The sequence below is a fragment of the Caloenas nicobarica genome, chromosome 2 (assembly GCF_036013445.1).
Source record: "Caloenas nicobarica isolate bCalNic1 chromosome 2, bCalNic1.hap1, whole genome shotgun sequence".
NCBI lineage: Eukaryota > Metazoa > Chordata > Aves > Columbiformes > Columbidae > Caloenas > Caloenas nicobarica.
Genome location: NC_088246.1, coordinates 8,943,675 through 8,959,440, shown reverse-complemented (window position 1 = coordinate 8,959,440; position 15,766 = coordinate 8,943,675). Strand labels below are relative to the sequence as shown.

General features: G+C 40.3%; 1 protein-coding gene across 1 annotated transcript in view; it reads right to left on the bottom strand.

Annotated features, from left to right (window-relative positions):
- The window catches only part of DPP6 (dipeptidyl peptidase like 6), a 567,251-nt gene that overhangs the window by 72,050 nt on the left and 479,435 nt on the right, over positions 1-15,766 (bottom strand). Inside the window, exon 8 of the mRNA XM_065627152.1 lies at positions 15,584-15,704. Within this exon, the coding sequence (XP_065483224.1) occupies positions 15,584-15,704 (121 nt within the window). The remainder of the gene's footprint in view (positions 1-15,583; positions 15,705-15,766) is intronic.

Below are 15,766 nucleotides of genomic sequence, written 5' to 3'. Positions count from 1 at the left end.
CTGGTGTATTCCAGGCTTTCCCAGTTCAATATTTGCCAGGTCAGCATGCATTTCAAATTCTTCTCACTAGCAAGGTCAAAATCAGATGCCCAGAATTCATAGGTAGGCTCTTAAACAAGAGACACACCATACACAAACTTGTGATTTTCTTACTCAAAATAACATTTTAATTGAGTTCAGCATTCCCAAGAAAGGGTTTTTTAAAAGAACTCTGAGTTTGTGAGTGGGCAGAAGTGAACTTCCTGTTCGTTTCAAAGTGTTGTCACTCGAGGCGTGCAAGCAGAGGATGCCAACTTCTCCCACTACTACTCTGGGTCCAGCACTTATCAGTGGTGGCCATGAGCCAGAGCAGCAGCTTCAGTGACAAACCTGGTTAAAATAGGGGAATTCCCAGGGAAATTTCCAAATCTACTCCCTGCTCCATAGTGCTGAACAATAACCACATCAACTCCCTGTACCTTCTACTGACTCTCCCATCCCACCAGGTTTCATAACTTCAGTAGCTGATGAGACCTCCACAAGCCTTAACAGATGCCACGTATTAGAGAAGAGTGCTAAATAGCAGGAGACAATCCTAAACTATCTACATTTGGCTGGAAAATCATTTATACAACCTAGACAAGAAGTGCTTTTAGACTCTTATCAAGAGCCTCCACACACATAGACCTTTGGGCAACTCATGGGGCTTTGGGAGGAAGAAAGGTAGAGAGGGTGGAGAGAAAAAAAACAAGATAATTTTAAACCACCATAATTAATCCTTTCCCTCCTGATGTACTGCAATTTTGTGCCGTGCCTCCGAGGGGCAGCACAGCCTCAGTTATCACAGCTGAAATCGTTAAGCTATTGGGGACAGAGCTCGTACCTCCTGTCCTATTCTCACAATTTCTATCCTGCTGGTGTTACTCCAGAATAATATGTAACAGTCTCTGGGTTAGTATGGGTCAGTTCAATAATCAAGTAGAGCTTAATTTTTAAAATGAGATATTGAATCTTTTAAGTCATCTCTGTGCCTACAGTCTGAGGCAGAGACTGGAAAATCAAAACAAATGCAATAAATACAACAATCTCCAAATAATTCCCATCAAGTAAGATTTATTTCTATGCCTGTTTTCAGACTGTTGCCTGCAATTTCAAAAGCACAATAGCATGAAAACATAATGTTTTGCTTTTAGGAGCTGTTTTTCTTCAGTTCTATTTCTTACCAGTCTCTCAAATCTTTAATCTAGCTATCTTGAAAGCCTCCTTTAAATAACTGGGTTTGATCTAGTCTTACACAGTAGCAACCAATGCTGATTTTTTTTTCTGCTATTGTTGTGAAATCAAATACAAGACAATGACTCAACTTTAAGGAAAAGCAAAGCTAATGTAGGAGGCAAATGCTTGTGAGTCATATGTGCAAAAAGGGAAGGACTGAAGTGATTTGCTCCTATTTTCTGGGATTTGCAGATCAGGTAAGAGTCCATCAGTCCCTCCACGATGCAGAACAGAAGTAACAGCCTGGCAGAGCTGGGGCAGCTTGACCAGCAGACGTTTGTCTTCTGCTCGTAGGGTGCCCCATGGGTTGGAAAGGCTCCTACTCCTGGTGACATCACTTGGGGCCAGCCCAGCCTTCCTGCACGGTGACTCACACAGACACATCTCTCCAGTCATGCATCCCTCACGCCCTGTGACCGAACCTGAAGGGGACCTGCCAGTGGTCTGTGCTGGGGAAGATCCCAGCAACATGCTGAGAACAGCCAGATCCGGGGTTTTGTGTGATGCTCTGCATTTTGTTTGCTGTCTAGGGGCCCAGGTGAGACTCTCACCTCAGTTTTGTGTCCTAATTTCTCTCATCTCATCTGAAACCAGGTCAATAATTGTGCCTCAGTTGACCAGTTTCTAAAAAGATGGTAATAATTCCTGTTCTATCAGGACATTATGTGAAGTTTTATTAATTGATGGTTGCAAAAGGCATTAAGATCAAGACAGAATAATTGCCTCAGTGAAGGTCATAATTAGACATGTACCAAGAGATACAGCTGAGTGTCATCTGCGACGCTCATTTAACCTCATTCTTGTATTTTAACTACAAGCCTGTGGGTGGCAAGGAGGAGAGCTGCTCTTACAAAGGCAACTGCTGTATTTAGCATGAACTTTAAGCATTTTGTTACACTGACATCTGAGCAACCCTGTGCAGGTGATGTTATACACATAAGAGATGAGAGAAAGGTCCATGTTACAGTGAAGAAAAGGACTTTGCAGGAGCAGGACAGACCTCTCTGAAGGGAATGTATGTGAGGCCACCAGCAATGTCTGGTCTGGGAGGAGCAGCTTGCCCGGCTCTCCTTGGCTGCGGGTCAGCTCAGGGGCCAGTGTTAATCTGATCAAAAAGGGGATTGTGAAAGGCTCATCCGACTCAGGCTGTGAAATCATGCTCTCGAATCCTAATAATTTCTACAGCAACCAGTCGTCACGTCACGAAGAATTACGATCTAAAGTTGGGGAGGAAAGAACAAGCTGACACAATTTCGTGAATCCCAAATCCTGCTCTAGGCAGAACTGGAAGATCGCCCGCTTGAAAAATAATTATGTTTCTATATAGCATGCTCTAAAAAGTTCTTTGTGAAACACTAAGGCTCATATTTCCAAGCGTGATAGAATTGGGAAATATCCCAAGATCATCAGAAGAATTTGAGAAAAATCAAAATTAATGCAGAGACTTTGGAGACAATTTCAAGAAAACATGCTGGATGGATGGTGGAATTTTTGTATTGATGGATTTTGTATGATGGATTTTTGTACTCATAGAAGCTTATAAATGACCTCATTTTAAAAAGAGAACTTTTAAAAAATTCTTTTCTGCACTCTGTTCACTTTTCCTCTGAATATTTTATGTAGCAGAGTTTTGAATTAAAATTCAAGTCAAAAAACCCCCACGAAAACATCACCAAAGAACCTACCATACACACTGATCAAAAGCAAAATGGGATTTCATCTCGCATTGCTTCTTTCTAATCCACATGCTATCTGCACACTATGTTTTTCCAGCAAACCATGCGTTTTTCTGACTGTTTGCTGCACTCCTATCGAATCCTGGCGGGGAAGCCAACTGCTCCCAGCTTTCCACAGCCTCACCACGTGGTGGCAACGTAACGTCCATGTTCCTGCTCAGGAGATGGGCTGACTATTTCCTCCTTCATTACTCGTTACTCACTCTAATGATTATATTTGTAGGTGGCAATTACAGTCCTCTGCGTTTCTGCTTTCCATTTCCTCTAAAAATTTAATAGAGTATTGTTTGGTTTATTTTTCAAATAAACTCTGCAACGTTTCCAAGGACATTAAGTCCTGTTATAGCAGAATTTTTCTTCCAGTTAATGCAATATTGCATGTTTCTCTGATCTCTAATGAAGTTCTGAGGACCACTCTGGAATTATTCTTTCCTACCAACATGCATTCATATCCCTTCTGTATTAACTCTTACCCTCCAAGGTAGTATCTCTTCCCTTTAGTCTATGTTGCTTTTGCCTTTGTTGACCCCTCAGAATTAAAAAAAAAAAAGTCTTAAATAATTTTAAAATAGCTTAAAAATAATACGTGTAACACATAAAAAAGAAAAATTAGGAATATGTACATAGAAATAAAACAGTAAAAGCTTCAGCCTGGAAAGGAAATACAGATGTGTAAGAAAAGGTGATCCTTGAGAGATCAGGGCTTTTTAAACCACACTAAGGAGTAAACTTGTAGTATTCATTTTAAATGACTGTGCTACTGAGAAAATTTAAAAAATTAAATCTATTTGTTACTACTTCATTTTAAAATAGTTTTGAAGAGATAGTCTAGATCTAAAGTACAATGTAAACCTTTTTTTATGCATTTTTAAATGTGTTGATACTTCTCAGTCGGAATATAACTATTACCAGATCTCAAAAATCCTTTAAAAGTGAAAAGAGATTCCTTCAAAGTCCACAATGAAGGTATTTGTTAATAAGAAGCATTTTAAATAATTATAAATACAGTATTTAGCTCTTAGCAGCATTTTGTGTTGCTGTGCTGTTTGATGTGACTCAAAACAATAAGACTAAAATTTTCCAGTGCAGAGTGACATGAAAGAACTTTCATGATCTTAAAATTCTTTATGGTCGGGGATTAGGACACAACAAGTTTTTAGTCATTATACAGAAAACAAAAAAGAAAGAAAAAAAAAAAAAAGAAAAAATGGTAGTCTAATCATAACTTTCATGTATTCAAACAACAGCTTGCTGAGCTGGTAGCGTGAGCTGTCTGGAAGTTTGATCATTCCACACCAAGACAGCACAGGTGAACATGGAAATGGCCGTGAGCCCTTTAGAAGAAAAGCACTGTGAAGAATGGCATCAAAACCAGCTCTACACAGCCTGGCTGTGCCGTGGAAATATTTCTTAAAGTAGGAAACCCATTTTTCAATTGAAAGAGTGGAAAGCAGGCAAAGAGGCTGGAAAAAACATAAGTGGTTGGTGTTTTTCTTGCTGGAGGCTGCAGACGTGAGCAGATGTAAAAATACTGTTTTATTCCTCAGTCTTATCCCCGGTATGGTAGCTGTGGTCTGGCTCTGCCGTGGTGGGCAATGAAACCTGGCTTGTGATGTGTCACCCCACCTCCAGACCCCGAAAAATCACAGTGGCCATGGGCAAGGGCTACAGGAGGCAGAAGCAGGGTGCAGGCTGGAGCAGTGCCTGCCTTGGCTTGCCATGGATTTGAAGGAAAACACAGAAGCATAGAATCATTTAGGATGGAAGATACCCTCGAGATCAAGTCCAACCATTAACCTAACACTGTAACTAAAAAATGTCCCTAAGAACCTCATCTACATGCCGTTTAAACACCTCCAAGGGTGGTGACTCCTCTACTTCCCTGGGCAGCCTGTTCCAATGCCTGACAACCCTTTCTGGGAAGAAATGTTTCCTAATATCCAATCTAAACCTCCCCTGGCACATCTCCTACTGGTTACAGCATTGCTCAGTCCCTGCAGTTCTCAACCCACATCCCAGGATACCAGGACATGATTAAAAGGTTTCTGCCATCCATCTGGATTCGGTTCCTGCTGGTTGCTTTGCACCACCACAGACCAGGAGCAGCTGGAACCTCTGCAACCTGCCCCACTGCAGACATGGGGTGTTTACAGGCACCTGGTATCCCCAGCCTGGCACACAACAGCCAGCACATCCCTGGCCACTTGTATTTTACGACTTAGCCATCTGAAAGTTTTAAGATCATCTTTAAATACGCTATTTTTCTCCACTTTTTAAATTACTGTTAAGTCCGTGGCATAGTTTAGCCTGTAGACCTGTACCTATTGAAGACTGGAAAACAGCTGGTGCAGAAGCTACACCATATGGTAGTAACTTATAGCAACATAAACTAATGGAGTGTTGAGGGTGGTAAAATCCCTGGATGCTTTATCTTTTAGAAACTGATGGTATGTCAACCTGATTTTTAAAGATCTGCCCTAGTTCTTCAGTTCTGATCCAGAGCAAAATCCAGGTAGAGTCACCTCCATGTCCTCGTTGGTGTCAACATTGCAGTCACCACTGGGCTCCTTTTCCAGTTTGAAAAAACACCTTGTATTGTAACACCCATATCCCTCATATACTAAAGATCTGAGGTCCAGTGGAGAACTGGTAGCTCAAAATGCTGGTGCAAATAATTCTTGTTTTCCCAGTGCCAGGATCTGAGCATGCTGGTTATCATTCCTCATGCAACCTCAAGCACATGCAGCACAGACAGGAATACTGAAGGTTGTTTTTCACATACAGTTTGGTTCTTTGTCTTTTTTTTTTTTTCATTAGGACAGCTGACATACACAAATTATGAGCTGACTTCTGTCATTATTTCTGATATTCTTTTGATTTTCCTGCTATTATACAATAACGGACAAGGCCAACTCTCTAGTGAGAATTACATATCTCAGTAGAATTTTCATCCCTTTTATGCGGCTTTCACTCATTCTAATTCAGACTACGTTTTATTTTTGCTTTTCTTAATATATATATATATATCTTACAGCAGATACTCTTTATTCAGGCAAAGGAGCAGTGAGACAAAGAGGATAGCTATTTAAACAGTCTGTAGTTTTTGCACTGGCCCCTGAATTTCTGTAAGCAAGGCTGCATCAAGGAAGAAGCAGAAATTTACTTTTCAAGTCAAAGTGATGGAATTCCGCACTAACATAAAATTTCTACAGCTATCTTTCAATTTGGTTGTTCTTTCTGACCTTTTAATCAATTCTTAATTGTAGCACTTAAAAAAAGTATTACATTTGTTTGGGTTTTTGTTTTGTTTTAAAAAACATGTTTTTTACACAAAAAGTTCGTGGACACCTTCAGAAGAAGAAAACCACCAATTTCCCTCAGGGGAATAAATGAGGCAAATTTATCATGATCGAGAGCCCCATTCCCTACACTTATCCTGTACAAGCACCTTATGTGTATTTGCCCTACTGTATATAAAACCATGTATTCTGTAAGTTTTGAAGCAATATTCCAAAAGCTCTTAGAGTGACTTTGTAATCTCAAAGCCAACAAGTCTAAGTGCAAAGAAATCAGAAAAAGCCATCAAAACTATACATAAAAGCATATAACTGAAGGTCTAAAAGAAGCCTAAAGAAATCTTCTAATCCCCCCTTGCACTGAAATAGGATTGATGTTTACCTCAAGAACTATGACAAAAATCTGTCTAATTCACTCTTAAAAATCCCTCAGGACAAAGATCCCTATAGTATCCCTGGACAACATGCCCTAACAGATATATTTTCCCCCAATATTAATGTACATAGTTTTTGTACAAATAAGCCCAATTCTTTTAATCTTCTCCAACATTCTACAGCCTGGAAGACTGGTATGGGCATCACAATCTGCAATCTCAATTCTACTGACACTGAAATGATGCATTTCTGTTTTATCTGCAGTGAACCTGATCACTGTAGTCTCTGTGTTTTATCATATCAAATGACATATATGATTTTATTGAGGAAAAACATAGCTCTCAAAAATGACTGGATTGGCAAATACTTTCTAACATTCACACTCTTTTTGTTTTTCTTTTTTTTTTTCTTTTCCCCTGGGAATAACGTCAGTTTAAGATATTTCCTTTGCAACTCTGATAGTGGACATAAAGCATGAATATTATAGCAAGATTCTCGCATTCAGCACCCTGATGCAGATCCAGAGCACAACTATTAATTTCCATGGAGTTATTCCAGACTTAGCACTGCATAGGTCAAAATCTATTCTGCAATATTTAAAGTGCTAGTACAATAATTAGTTAGTAAAAATACCAGCATAATCAGAAAATGAGGACACAGATCTCCAATGGTGTATTTCACCCAAGGCTACTGTAATGAATTTGGTGCAGAGAAACAGAACTACATGTACAAGCAGAAAACCATAACAGCTCTGTTATACAACTTCTAATATGCCATTTTTTGGAAATATTTGACTCAGTGATACAGTATCTATTTTCAGATACCTACCAGGTGCTACTTTCATACTCTGATACTGTTCTATGTATTTTATTTGTCAATTTTTCATTTTTATTCACATACTCTTGCTTAAACAGAACAGGAGCTAACTAATTGGGTTTAATTTGGTTGCAAACTGGGTAGCTCTTTTCTCACATAAGGTAATTGAAGAGGTAACCGTATCCCTGACGAAGTAGTGGCGGTGAAATAACAGTGGCAAAGAGATTCTACCACAGCAGCTGGTAAAATTTTGTGGGAAGTTGCACATCCCAACTAAATCTCCAGAGATCAAAAGACTTAGCCTGGATTTAAACTGCTGGAACCGAACACAATTTGTGCTTTCATGTTTGCTGTATAGTCTGCAAATCTATTTTCAGGAAAAGCTTCATATAAGTTTCAATAATCTCTTTAATCATACAGCCAAGCAGACCTGAACAAGTCACTCACAATTTGTACCAATTCAGATGAGTGTTGCCTTAACTTAAAAGATTAAAACACTGGCAACAGCAGAGAATGACATTTGTATTTTAACTATTACTGCAAGTATATAGAAATCATGCAATGATGACTGGATGATTTAATCCAACAAAGAAACAACTTCATCCAGCAAAGAATGAATTGCAAGACACTATATGGAACTATAAGAAACTACCTAAAATGTTATAAAAAACAGTTTGGACTTATTTAAAGTATTCCCTCTGTGACCAGGCTGGCATCATGTCTGAAACACAGTACCTAATTCCAGAAAGGAGAATATTCTTTTCCATTATCAGCCTGAGCTGAGCTAACGAGAATGCCTCCAAGCATGATGCCAAGAGAAGCATCAATGCTCAGAGCTCTTCCTGAAGAAATGCACTTTCAAATATAGGACCTCTGTGAAAAAAGAGAGCAAGCTGCATGGCAAATACAAACAACTCATAGAATCATAGAATCATTTTTGTTGGAAGACACCCTCAAGATCGCCGAGTCCAACCATTAACCTAACTCTAACACTAAACCATGTCCCTAAGAACCTCATCTAGACACCTTTTAAACACCTCCAGGAATGGCGACTCTACCACTTCCCTGGGCAGCCTGTTCCAATGCCCCACAATCCCTTCCATGGAGAATTTTTTCCTCGCTGAAAACCTCTTGACTTGGAGCACTGGCAGCAGCTGGCTGACCAGCAACATTTGGATGGACATCTGGCTTCCTTCCACTGCCCCAAGGAGATCACTGACCACAGTAAATAATATTCTGTTTTCCTTCCAAAAGCCATCCTGAAGCCTGAATGATGGCGATCCAAAAATTACAGGATGACAGGTGTTGGCTTTGGCTGGCAGCCTCCTTTCAAACAACTTTCTGCAGAAAGGGAAGGTTAAAGACTGGGCTAGAGCTGGCAAGGTTTATCGTGGTGCAGTGCTGGATTTTGAAGCCAGTCCAGATAGCAGCACATTTTAAAGTTTTCAGGAGCTTGCTGATTTCTAGGCAGGAATTCGCAATGTGCATTAAAAATGGGTCAATTTTCCCTGACCTTAGCCAGCTGAGAAGGGCCAGAAGCCTGTTCCTGGTGACACAATCTATAATATGAGCTTCCCTATGACAGTGGAATCTTTGTCAAAGCAAGAAGGTGAGTGAACTTCTACCAAACCTTCCATGAGATGATCTGGCAAAATTTAAGGCTCTCTTTTCCTCTGCTTTAACATGAGTAAGGCAAAATAATATTGCGTCTAGTTCACCTTCCTTGCAACGGAATTACGTACAGTGGAAATATCCACTTCAAACACATGGCTGAGGCCAAGAGCTGCTCTTTATTCTTATTTTGACTGCAACTGAAATGGCCAGACTTTATGCATATTTGGTATAAATGACCATGCAAATGAAGGTCCACAAAAAATGGTCACCTACTTTTTCAACAGGCAGCTAAATAATGGCTAACTGGGAATTGTACAGCCCCAAGTGCAACACAATAGCTGCATGTTCTGAATACACAACACTGAATGATATCCAATACGCAAACCAGAGGAAAGCTTGATATTTTCATGTGGTGACAATGTCACTGAAGAACCACACCGGCTTTGCTGTCTCACCTGAATGAGCACAGAAACGAGGGGACAAATTCTATGCAGCTTCCCCAGAAGCCCTGAATAACATCAACATGCACTTGAAGACAAACTAGTGACTTTTAGACTTGGGGTGCATTTGTGGCACTATCTGAAGCCATTTCTGAGTTCCAAGGATTTCCCTACCTTCGCTTACCCCATAGCAGGTGTATAGAACTGCAAATGTATCCATGTTCTTCGTGACTGAAAATGTGAAAGTTCTTAAAAACAAATTAAAATCTGTGTTCACTGTCCCAGTGATTCTTCACATACTTGGTCAAAATAATTTGTAGTCCCATTAAGGCTGGCCTCTATTACTATCTGGAGCACTGGCTTTAGAATTCTTTTGGCAAGAGATTTATTTATCCGGAGTATCTTAAAAAATTCAGTGATGACTCAGTCTAATTCTTCATGTCATCCTCCTCCACTAGGTCTTGGAGCTACTAATTACTGGGAAAGGTTAGCCCTGCACTGTGAAGTATTAGGATCTCTGATTTCCTTCTCCGGTGACACTGAACAGGAATTTTAGGAGTTACTTGCTTTCAGCCTCACTATGAATGCCCCTTTTCAAATTCAGGTATAACTTGATCATCAAAGCTCCTGTTTCCAAGCAGAAATTCAGCGTTCTCATATCATACAATGAAAAATTGAGCACACGGACAAATTAGGTAAGGCACAGTTTCAGCAGACTTACCTAGCATTTTTCCAATATTAGGACCATTTCCAGAATCTCAGGATTAATACTTCTAAACTTAAGAAATATATCTACTTCAGTTGCTTGAAATACTATAAGCATAAAAGATACTGCTCAAAATAACTGCTATTCGATCTGACAGCTGCTACCAGGCACTGCACTTCTGAGACCAGTCACACATGTTCTAAATATACCCTCTGATTTTTGTGAGATGTTGATTAAATTATGGAAAAGACTCTTCTTTATTACTGTGTTCTCTTTCCTCTCTTTATGAAATCTAGAAAAGGAACAGAACCACTATTAGCATGAATCAGCCAGCAGCTTTGGATATGTAGTTCCCATAAGCGCAGAGGGAGTTTCAGGGAAATGTATGTGAGGGGAAATTTGGAGCCTTTACTAGATCTTGCAGCAAAAAAATTCTGCAGTTTCATTGTCTTAATGACAATGACATCCTGGCCTCTCCCACCAGGTGTCACTGCAAAGTCACATAAGAGAATCTGTTGGTGATAAGATGCAGGCAGAATGAAGATTAATAAGGCATACGAATCATCACTGAAAAAGAGTATTTTTTCACTCCTCCTCTTGCTCCCTAGCCAAAAATAAAGCACAGTAACACCACTGTGCATTAAACTCAACAAAGCAGAGTATCAATTTTAAATGATGGGTACATTTAGCTCATATTGTATAAGAGTTTTAAATGCGTGCCTTGTGAGGTGGGGCTGGTGCTTGGCAGCCAGATGTGGTTCTCTCTGACGTGAGGATGAGGAGACATCAAGATGAGACGTCACAGGCATGGTTGTCAGGACTAAGTTTGGAATGGGGATGCTGACTTTGAGAAGATCTTTAGAGACCAACAGGACAAACGCTTCTGATCGCTGTGACATGACATGAGATGAGGGAGTAACTCACATGCAATTCCTCCTTTTGCAAACCAAGTCCCTAAAAACCAAAAATGTGTCCTGCAGACCAAGTTGTAAAATAGCTTCTAAGGGACTGCTCTTACATCTGAGGACACATGCAGCAAAACACAAGGAAAAACCCTCAGTTTCAGACTCTATAGGTGGAATAGGCTCATCTATAGGTGAAAATCCTTCCTTCTCCTCCCACTGGTGACAGGAGCACACACCACTGTGTCACATCCTCTTCCCCCTTGACTTCCAACTGTACATTTAGCAGCAGAGCACAACTCCAGAAATCACCCACCCCTATCTGTGAACAGAGAATTCCTCAAAGGAGGTCACACCAGCACTTTGTAGCAGTGCAGCCCTGAAAAGGTCCCTGTCCTGCTCAGCAGAGCCACATAAAGAGACCAAGGATTACCCTGCTGGGGTGTCCCGAGTCTGTCATCAGTCTGTCAGCACAGAGGAAGGTCCTCCTGTCCCGTTCCCCAGGATTCAGCATCACACAATCCCATACTCAATGAGCTTCCAAACCACAACAGAGGAACACTGCAACCTTCTGTTTGTCACTTAGCACGGTCACACAGGCAACCACTGGCAGAGCATCTTGCCACCATCCCTTCTCACATCTGAACAGTCTTTCCAAATGCCCAGTAGCAAACAAAGGTACTTTAATTATATCACAACAGAATTAATTTCCATTGAAGAATGCTCTAACAAAGTGTTTAAATGAAATTAATTTTACCTGCACTTTTTAAAATGTACATTACTTTTCTTAAAGTATATATCTATATAAAGAACATATAAATAACCTTACTCTATAGTTTTGGAAGTACTTTGTGCTAAACCACCACTTGGTTTAAAACTATCTTTAAGCATCATTGCTAAAACATATTCTCAAACCAACAATGATCATACAGCAAACTGAAACATAAAACACTTTGCTGGTGCTATGCATTTAAATGGTTAGCTGGTTTCAGCTGCAGAACTTTAAAACTCTCTTTTATAGAATATCACTCCATTTTAGTATAAGCATCTATCAGGCACAGCTCTGAAAATGTTAAGGCAGACTATGAAAACATTGTCAATGCTTATTTTAGTAATAAAACCCACGTTTAATCTATGCTTTCATGATACAGTAATCTATGTATCAATCTATAACCTTCCAGCTAAATGCACTAAGTAGATTAAGCTCTGATTGATTTGAAATGTTTTTCACTATATTATCAAAAGTCTACAGATCAGCATAAATACCTCAAAGAAATTTTTTCCCCTTTGGCAGATTTACAAAAGCAGAGCTTAACTTGAATCGAAATGAACTTCTGCATTTTTCCAGGGCAAAAAGCCTGTCAAATCTATTTGAGATCTGCTCTGCTTCTGCACTGAGTAAAAACCTGTGATTAATAGCACAGTGCATCAATTCTGTCGTGACAAAAGCAATCACGTTACGAAGAAAAGTGTTCCCTCTGGGTCTACCATTCATATGAAGAGTCAGGAGTTACCCCAAACAGTGGCACTGCTGGTACTGCGGTCTGCACAGCATGGTGTTGGGGGCATTTTTGTTGAAGTGCTCTTGCTGATTGTGATAAAAGATCTTAAAAACTGGCTTCTTCTTCAAATAGAAAACATGAAGCTGTTGGGCTTTTTTGCATGCTGTATTTAGGGAAAGTGAGAAGCAGGTCATGAGCTGTGACAGTGACCCGGTTGCTGCTGCCAGAGGTGGTGAACTTCAGCAACAAAAAGAGCAGGCAAGGGAAAAGAAGCGCACTGAACTCTCAGTGATTCTGTTTCAGCATTTCTCGCAGCTCCTTTGCAAGTCTATCTGCTGATGATGGCTGCACAGATGGAATGAGATTTCTACATATGCTCAGCATCCCTTCCGGTAGCTCGGTGAGACTGCGACAGCGCAAACAAACATGGGTCTGGGCATCCCAAACAGCTTGGTTGGGGAGGTGGGGAAGACATGTCTACAGACATCAGTGGGAATGGGGGAAGAGAAAAGAATAGCCCTGAGGTGGTAAATTTTGATCCTTGCCCAGATTTAAGTCAGGTAAGTTTGGATTTAAAACATTTCACTTTATCCCACTGAAGAGGTAGTACCCAAGAAAAGAAGTTGGAAAAATAAAGGTGCCAGTAAGTGTGCTGGCAGAGCATGCCAGCTGCTGCTTGAGTAAAACTTCAGCCTCACTGACAACGACACCTGAATTCCCACGGACTCCAGTGGGGCGATGTCATCCATTACCAAGTGGTCCTCATGCATTTACCACCATGCGATACTCCATTTCTGGGATCCCCCTCCATCCATCCATCCATTGAGAGAGTTGACATGGGGACACTGCAGATCCATCTGATCCCATGGCCTCATGGTTTGTTCATACATCTGCCACAAATCCCCAGTCCTGACTCCAGTCCAAGCTTTACCTCCATGAGGTTGGCACAAGTGATACAGTGCACAAGAAGGAGCTCAGCTCCCACAGTCCAGCTCTGCATTTGATTCTGGATTCAGCATCCCATCACTTGGGAACATTTTTATCTCAGGTTTTCCTTTGGGTACTTCTGCACCTTGCTCGTGAAGTAAGAGAAGTTTTTATTTCAATATAAGCCATACTTGGACACAAAGTGACATCTCCAAAAGGAGGGTATATCCAGATTTCCGCAAAATGTTCTCCCAGTGAATAGCAGGTTCAGTGGTCCTACTCTGTGCATGTTGCTCAGAGAGGTTACAGAAGCTGCCTTAGTATATCCAGACTGTATTTGATCACAGATTCACTTCTTATCCCAGTACATTAACATAAAGGTAACAAGGAAGTTCATTATAAAGGACAAACCTGAAAGTCAATGTCAGCCAAGAAATTGCCTGAGCAATCCCATAATTGAATAAAAATATGTGTCAGCAAAACACAAGTGTCACCACAGGTTTGCCGGGGTGCTTGAAGTTCACCAGCTTGACAAACTCCTGTCAGCATCGTGCTGCGTGCAAGACTCTACAAGAGGACCTTAGGTACTAAATGATGTTTATAAGCAAAATACAGGTACTAATATGCTAATTTGACCTACAGAGTCAAACACGCCTACCCACAACTTCAGCAACAAATTAATAAATAAACAAAAATTAAAGAAAATCAGCATTTTGTAATTTTTTAGCCACTCGTCTGGTTACAAAGTGTTTCACAAGGAGGACATTCACTTGCAAATATTCTGTGGTACAGTGTAAATACACACTTAAATAAAAAAAGTAATCTAAACTGCTATTGGATTTTTCTACTAATGTGTTTGAAGAGTTTATTTATGGGACCAGCTTTTCTGGGAGTGGCAAACAAAATAATATATTTTAATTTCCTCATTTTTGAGTCCAACAGCAGCAGTTTAGCTGTGATACAGAGTAATTTAGGGAGTGATTCATATTTTACACTGATTAATGGTGAATGGCATTTTGCAATCTATTTTCTTCCATTATACCTCATGGAAACTGGAAGCAGCCAACAGAGCACAGTTAATAGATGTATCTGGACACATATTTCTGTAGAAGTAAGGAAAGCTCAGGACTGTGCTGGGACCTGCAGGAAAATGTGTGACTTTAGAGGGAAACTGTGTTACAGGAAAGAGGCACTGCCAGGTCCTAAATGCAAGATCCTTGTGAAAAGGAACTGCAGGCAGCATTATCCAGCCATAGAGAGAGGGATGCATGTCGTGTACATGTTATATATATATTATATATGTGTGTGTGTGTGTGTGAATTTTAATTCTCATAAAGTGTTAGCTTAAAACCTATAACATCCCCCAAAAGAACTGGGGATAGCTGGGATCCTTTCCTAAGCAAGTGAGCAGGTGAGATTATTTTGCTCACAGACACCTCAAGGGCCATCTGCCATGTGAAAGGACCAAAGTAAAGCAGTGCTCCAGTGATGACCCTCTACCCCATCAGGCCCATTTTCAAGAGAAATATGCCAATTACTGCAAGGACCTGTCTGCTTTTAGAAAATTTTTAGGTAGTAAGATCTGGGCAGCTTCTAGGGCCCACCTAGTGATGTGGAAAACAACCAATCAAGTAAAATTGTTTCCTCCCTTCTTCCTTTAAAATAAAACCCCTTTTCCTCCTAATTTCTGTCCTTTTCTGTGATTTGAAAACTGGCATGTCTATGAGTGATTGCAGGTGCCATTAAATAATGAAGCAGTTCTGTTCATTAAAGCTTGGTGATTTATTACCTTTGGACTAAAGGAAAGAAAAAGAGTCTGAAAACAGAATTCTTACATCATTTCACATTATTTCCAGTCCAGTACTTCAAACAACTGTTAGAATAGCAGATTTTCAGCTCTGTGGTCCACCAGTCCTCAGAAATGCAATGCTGAACATCTAATTCCAGCCAGTTCTGTAAATCTAGAGTGTAACTTCAACTCATAACTAACTGCTGCCCTAAATGTCATGTCCTACCTTCATACAGCCAGTCGCTGAGCCCATTGAAAATAACACCTTCCTTTCCTGTGGAGACCACTCGGATGGCTTGTTTCCCCACATGGGCACAGTAATAGATGTTATTCTCAAAGATAAATATCTGATTTGAAGGGAAAAAGAAAAAGAGAACAGCATTAAGCAGTGGCTCCATTATAAAACGTT